Here is a 6,704-nt window from a genome sequence, read left to right as displayed (position 1 = left end):
TGTATTCAGAACTGAATAAATAAATGAAATTAAGTATTAAAATTGAAATAATTTTCATGACCTACAAATTAAAGTTGTCTTATTGTAATGAAGCTTATCATGAACAATATAAAGCTAGGCTACGACCAACATAGATTATTTTATAGAACAAATCAATAGACTAAGGACAAATTATAGAATTGTAATAGTGGATTGCTTTTAAGAAATCCAAACGTAAAAAAGTTTGAAACCCCACCCGGGTCTACCCGTATGTGAAGCCGGATATATTCTCAAAGTCGCAAGCTTCGGCATTGATCATTTTGTCAGGCCAAGTCGGAGGCAAGATCGTATGCGGGTTGTTTGCTGATGGATGGCTGGCGCCGCGGTAAAGGGGGAACTTAAACAAAAATAAAAACCAATATTTTGTCGAGGTCATAAGTGTATCCATCATTATTTTGATAATCTATGATCAAAATAAATCTTCATTACATTGACCTATATACCTCATTTACCTTCAACTCAGTCATTTAAAAAAAAAAAAAAAAAAGATCCGCCCATATATCTTTATTTCTTTTTCTCCTTGAATAAAAAGTCTCTAAAATCAAAACAAAGTTATCAGTTATCAAAACGTCTGGCCAGCCCCAGCGGTCCTATCAATCATTACACACGAACAAAAATGATCAAAGAGACGCAGATGAGGAAAGTGGCGAGGAATATTCCATAAAAGGGAAGCCATAATCGGTTCGAGTCATCAATTCAGGAGCTCATCTCACCCGCAACAAGCTGATTTCAGAACCTTTTCACCAGATTGGTAAGCATCTATTTTCTACTAATTACAGAAATTTCTTCCCAACCGATTTTTCGATAATATGTATTATGGCTCATTTCTAAATCTTGTTTCGTTCAAATGGCATATGACTCCTTTTTTTTTTCTTTTTTATTGTTCACCAATATGATGCATAATATATTCTGCAATCTGCCTTATAGGTTTATTTATTTTTAATTTATATCTTTAATGTATAATGTTTACGCTTGATTCGTTATGTTTCCCACTGTATATTATAATGATGATATTATTTGTCTTCGGACTACAATCGTGTATCAGTGTATGAAGATATCAATCATGTAGATGTGATGTGGTCCTGTGGATGAGTCAATCAAATCCGGATTACCTAATGCATCGTTATTAAGTTCGCACATTTTAATGTTGGACAAGTCTATTGAAATAGCTTTTCAGTTGGATATTGCGAAGGTATTTGCAATCTTATATACTGTTAGTATCACCCATTCAATTTATATCTAAAGTCAGCAGCGCGAGTATAGGATTTGTTTATTATTTTAATGGCAACCTGGGCAAATGATGAATTTGTGCCACCCCTATCCAAAAATTATGAGCTCAAAATACTCACAATTGCAAGTTCATTTCTCGTTCATATCGTTCAGAAATTATAGCAATGTATTGCATTTTTTTTAACGCATTTAATCCAGGAGTCGGTATTAAACCCAAAGCTTGTAAAGTCTAGGAGTTATCTAAGCGGGGGAGGAAAAGCGACCTTGTGGTGAAATTGATTGATTGATTTTATTTGTTAGATACTAGGCCTAAGTAAATTTGCATTAGATGAAAAAGACAAAATAGAAAGGAAATACCTTCATGCGATAACGCGTGAAAGCGAATCTTCAGAAAATCTCGTTGGAATATGAATAGAATTACATTGATTTGTGGACAACTTACTCAAGTTTGATACTCATGTCAGTCTGAAAAATCTATAAATTGGCACATTCTGTTAAAGTGTTTCTAATACAAAAGAATCCTAACGGGATAGGCTTCTTTTATTATAAATTAAAGTCATGCAAAATTTGCATTTTCACCATTCGAAACGCGATTTCTTCAGCGTTAATACATGGGGAAAAATTTGAAAATAAAAAAATGCTATTCTATTCAATTCTTCGTTTATATATTCTAGCAATATAATAAGGACGAGCATTTTCGAGAAATGCGGAACCAGCAAAATTTGAATAATTCCCAATTCTCGTTTCTTTTGTTCTTCCTTTTTTTAAACAAACAGAAGCTAAACTAGTCAAGATGATGATCAAAGTAGCTCTTGTGCTCTGTGCTATTGTGGCAACCAGTATGGTGTGCGCTAAGGATTTTGAAGAGCAAGATGCATTAGACACTTGTAAGTATATAAGTCAGCCAGGGACACCAATGCTTGAAAAGATTTGATCGCCCTTTCAAGAAAACTGTCATAAAATCCCTATAGCTATTGTCAGAAAAACTGTGAAATTAAGACATTTCGTTAACACATAATATTGTCGTACGATTCTCTTTTACTCGGGGGGGGGGGGGGGGCAGTAAGAATATAATTGGTACACATGACCACAGGTTTTCCATCCCCTCCCCAAAACAAGTTTTATCTACTCTTCAAAACTTACCCTTTCGAAATTTTTTCCCGAAGATTTCCCCACTATACGTACCTCTTAAAGGTATTATGTCCAATTTGCAGGCCAAAACATGAAAAGGTTAATGTTTCCAACGGCATTTGAAAGATAATATTAATTTAGAACTTCCCTCGAAACGAAAGGTGCTTGAAAATTTTTTTTAGTGGGAAAATAACGAGCATTAGTAGTCGAATCGACTTTAGTGATTGCAATCATTTTAGTTATAGTCTGATTTTCAGACCCTTGTACCGAATGGACGTACGTTTTGTGCTGTGCAAAGGTTCAATCAGTTTAATTGTGGCCATTACAAGAAGTGGGTTATTGATGTAGACAAATTTTCATGTACCTTTACAGCTCATTTTATGTATGTTATTACCAAAGAAAAAAAGAGAAGTCAATCAGTCACTCAATAGTGTCTGACAGTAAAATCTAGAAAATAAACGGGTTCCCTTGCATAATTTGAATAATATGACACTGCTAACGTTTACATCTCACAGATAAGACATACGTGACATATTCATAGTTTCTGCAAAGTTCTTCATAATTTGATGTTGATTGCAAATGGGACATAGGCCTAGTACCTTTAAGAAGATATTATTAACCCCTTAAAAATTGCTTTAAACAACTATTATTGATATTGACAGCACGATGTCTAGGCAAGGGTACTCTAAATGCGTTTCAACAAACACAACATACTTTCCTTCACCCCCCCCCCCCCCTCATTTTTGCCTATTTGACTCCCTAAATGCGTTACTCGCCTTAACCAGCCGAAACTGTTTTGGTCGCGAATGTGTCTACAGCAATATATATTTGCTTTATTTTCATTAAATCTCGTTTCTATGGCAACCATGCAGTGCTGAATATGATGCTCTCAGAGGAGGTTGCATCTCCTGATGACGCTGTAGCCTTGCAAGGCTGGGGCAGCAAATTTAAGAAGGCGTTTCATAAAGTCAGTCATGCAGTTAAGAAAGTCGCCCACGTTGGACAGCGTGTGTGCAGCGGGGTCGGTCTTTCTCCAGAAGAAGCTCGTAAGTATAGCCACAGAAATATAATTATGAAAAAAAAAAAAATAATAACAGTAACAATAATGGCAATGATGATAATGATGATGGTAATTAATAATAATATTTCGGAAATAATAATCAATATTAGCATCATGATCATCAGTAATGATGATATCATCATTTTTTCATCATCATTATTTTTACTTGAAATAATTCAAACGTTCGGATCAAGTTTAATGTGTATATAATCCAACATATCCAATATTTTGAAGTACAGGGCCCTGTCTTACAAAGAGTTGATATTATCAATCGCAACTATGTACATAAGAGATAGGAGACTGCAAACTTGCGATTGATTGGAGGACTTGCGATTGATTTGGATCAATCGCAAGATCGCAACTCTTTGTAAGATGGGGCCCTTAACTCATTAGACGGAAACAAGGACATTTGTTGTTAAAGATAATTGTCACATTGTATGTAGAATGCTTAATATTACGTTTTTAAGCTCATTACATTGTGATTACCACAGTATTATCTCGTTCGCTGGATTCCATTGCTACTCCGCACGTAATATTGTACATGTTCCACTCCCCGGGGAGTACACATATTCCTGACACTGACAGGCACAATTTTATAAGCGCGTATGTGCTAATCCAGGGGTCGGACTTAAATTATGGACATCCATGTGTCCCGGAGTCTGTTAGTGTCGAACCCTTTCTAAGCCAGCCAAATTAAAGCTCGCATTCTTAGAAGTAATTGATGTTTATTTCATTCATCATAATTTTTTTATAAAAAACATATCAAATACAAAACAGTGTAGGACTACAAGTTAATATAACAACAACAAAAATGTCATATGAATGTGGAGACAGCTGGGAAAGCCCAAGGGGTTTATTGTGCTGCCATCGAAACATCCTACCACGTACCCATTTCAATCCTGGGTGGGGAGAAACAATGAAAATAAAATGCCTTGCTTAGGGACATATATATAGTAAGTGCCTTAACGGCTATTGAACTCACAACCTAAGATTCTCCAGCGAGTGTTTTAAGCCCCCCCCCCCCCCCTAAAAAGAGCGATAAGGCCCTTTTATTTCTTCTCAAAATTGCCGCCCGGCACATTTTCCAAGACATCCGACCGGGCTTTTTTTCATGATGGCCGCTAGCTTTTATGTTTATTTTTTCCCGAAAAAACATACTTTTAACAGTATATTTTTTCGTTTTTTTTCTTTAAAAAAAACAACAAAACAAAATAAAACAGGCGGCCTCAACAACAAAAAAGAATGGGTGGCGCGGGGACGCTAAACCTGATTTTTGTGTGTGTGAATATTTTTTCTAACCAGTCCCCCCTCCTTGTTTCATCATATTTTCAAATTTCATGTACATCTTAGGCGTTAAAATTCTGACTGCGTTCCCAGAGATGAAAGAAGAGGATCTCAGCGAAGAGAGTGTTGCAGCATACTGCGCTGGTGCACATGCCTTTGGCCGTTAGACTCGGTACGTATTTTTAAAACAATATTAACATGAAACAATATTATTATACTGATGAGCACTAATATTTTGTTTTGCCCTCGAAAATGGCACCCTGCCCCCCCTTGAGCACCAGGGGAGGGTTTGTCTCCAAATAACGGTAACATTAACGTGTTTTTACATATTTTTTTCCCAGGGGAGGGGACCCGGCCCTCCGGATCCGCAATGGGGGGGGGGGGGGGTAGGTGGCAAGCCTGGGAAAATCAAAACTATAAACAATCCACCACTTATAAACCTTTTACATGTATTTTGCTTTAACAATTTAAATACATGTCAAGTCTCAAGTAAGCAATGTTTGGGAATTTTAATATTGTTTGCCTATACTTACATTCTTACTTTGACATTAAAAAAGATACTTCTCTCAGTTTGGATGTTCCAGCAGTATCAGTTTTAGAATTGTTGATGATTGCAATTGATCAATAGTGATAAATATGGAGTCATTAACAGAATTATCTTCTAATTAAATACAATATACATGAGTTTGTATTGGTCTATAATGCTTCTTTCTTCTCACCGTGCCCCCTCTCCCTTTCTCTCGTTCCCTCTCCCTTTCCCATTCTTTCTCTGTCTCCCTTTCCTCCCTCTGTCCCCTCCCCCTCTCTCACCCCTTTTCTCTGTCTCCCTTTTTCCCACTCTTTCTCCCCTTTTCTCTGTCTCCCTTTCTCCTCCTTTCTCCCGTCTTTCTCTGATTCCCTTTTCTCCACAACTCCTCATTATGTTTTAAACAAAATATATTGTCTTCATTTATTTCTCATATAGGAAGGGATCGTGATACAACATTTGGAACGCTTGATGTTGATTCTTCCTCGAGAAAAAATGAAATATAAGCAAGAAATTGTCAACTTCCATCATGTTTTTGCAATTTCCTTATATTAATTAGAATCTTCTTTATCACTCCTGTATTGTTCAAATCCTTAAACCTTGGTTTCCTTCTAAAATCGTGAGTGAGTGGTTTTCATTATCAATACATATTTTGCCTTTACCTCCATGTATCCATTCATTATACATCTTTCCACGGTGTTTACAAATATGTAGGGTTAAAAGTACACCAACCTTTAAAATCTAGCATAATACTACATCTTTTCATCAAAAGCTTGAAATTAAAAACGTTCTCTCTGTCTTGCTCTTTTTTTTCCTAAAGAAAAGTAACAACAACAAGACATTGTAAGCATGGTATAAGGGAAATAACTAATAGTATTGGTAATAATGCTGATAATAAAATCACATGAACTTGCATACCATATAGCTAGCGTGTTTGTTTTGGACATTTTGTTATATGATATAAAGCCAGTAGGGTATGATTAATAAAATATTGTTGGTATGCAGAGAAAATACGAAAAACAACAACACTTTGATGAGAAAAAGTGAGAGAGGCAAAAATAAAACAAAGTGAAAAGGCTGAATAGAAGAATGAAGAGAGAAAGAGAAGAAGAGGGAGCACGGGAGAGCAGAGAGAGGAGAGATAAAGAAAGAGAAAGTGAGAGAGAGAGGAGGGGGGGGGGAGGGAGGCAAGGAAAGCGGACAAAAAGAGAAAGAGGAGTGATAACAGAAGAGACAACTAAAGGCAGAAACGGAAAGAATGAAAGAGAGAGAGAGAAAGATGGAGTGACAAAGGAGATGCGAGAAATATGCACTTGAGGAGCATTTGAGATGGGGAGAAGAGAGAGAAGAGCAGAAAGGTCGGTTTATCTTACTTTAAACCTATGACTAGGACGGTCTTTGTATATGCTAAAGGCACTGGCAGTGCCTTAAAAG

At 36.4% G+C, this 6,704-nt stretch overlaps 1 protein-coding gene across 1 annotated transcript; it reads left to right on the top strand.

The window, feature by feature from the left end:
* Positions 1-707: 707 nt before the first annotated feature.
* On the top strand, positions 708-6,192 carry LOC763933 (centrocin 2-like). Its single transcript, XM_030982394.1, has 5 exons — positions 708-790; positions 2,046-2,156; positions 3,273-3,446; positions 4,811-4,916; positions 5,709-6,192. Exons 2-4 carry the CDS (start codon positions 2,063-2,065, stop codon positions 4,909-4,911), a joined length of 369 nt encoding a protein of 122 aa, XP_030838254.1. The 5' UTR covers positions 708-790; positions 2,046-2,062; the 3' UTR covers positions 4,912-4,916; positions 5,709-6,192.
* The last annotated feature ends 512 nt before the right edge of the window (positions 6,193-6,704 follow it).

This window comes from Strongylocentrotus purpuratus, unplaced genomic scaffold (assembly GCF_000002235.5).
Source record: "Strongylocentrotus purpuratus isolate Spur 01 unplaced genomic scaffold, Spur_5.0 spur5_scaffold_12, whole genome shotgun sequence".
Taxonomy (NCBI): domain Eukaryota; kingdom Metazoa; phylum Echinodermata; class Echinoidea; order Camarodonta; family Strongylocentrotidae; genus Strongylocentrotus; species Strongylocentrotus purpuratus.
Note: the sequence above shows the minus strand (reverse complement) of the source record. Positions and strands in the feature narration are given on the sequence as shown.

Excerpts from the sequence above, each read along its gene's own strand:
- LOC763933 (XM_030982394.1), top strand. The coding sequence starts at position 2,063 with ATGATGATCAAAGTAGCTCTTGTGCTCTGTGCTATTGTGGCAACCAGT. Across the intron at positions 2,157-3,272 it reads GCAAGATGCATTAGACACTT|TGCTGAATATGATGCTCTCA; the intron begins GTAAGTATATAA and ends GCAACCATGCAG. Across the intron at positions 3,447-4,810 it reads TCTTTCTCCAGAAGAAGCTC|GCGTTAAAATTCTGACTGCG; the intron begins GTAAGTATAGCC and ends TGTACATCTTAG.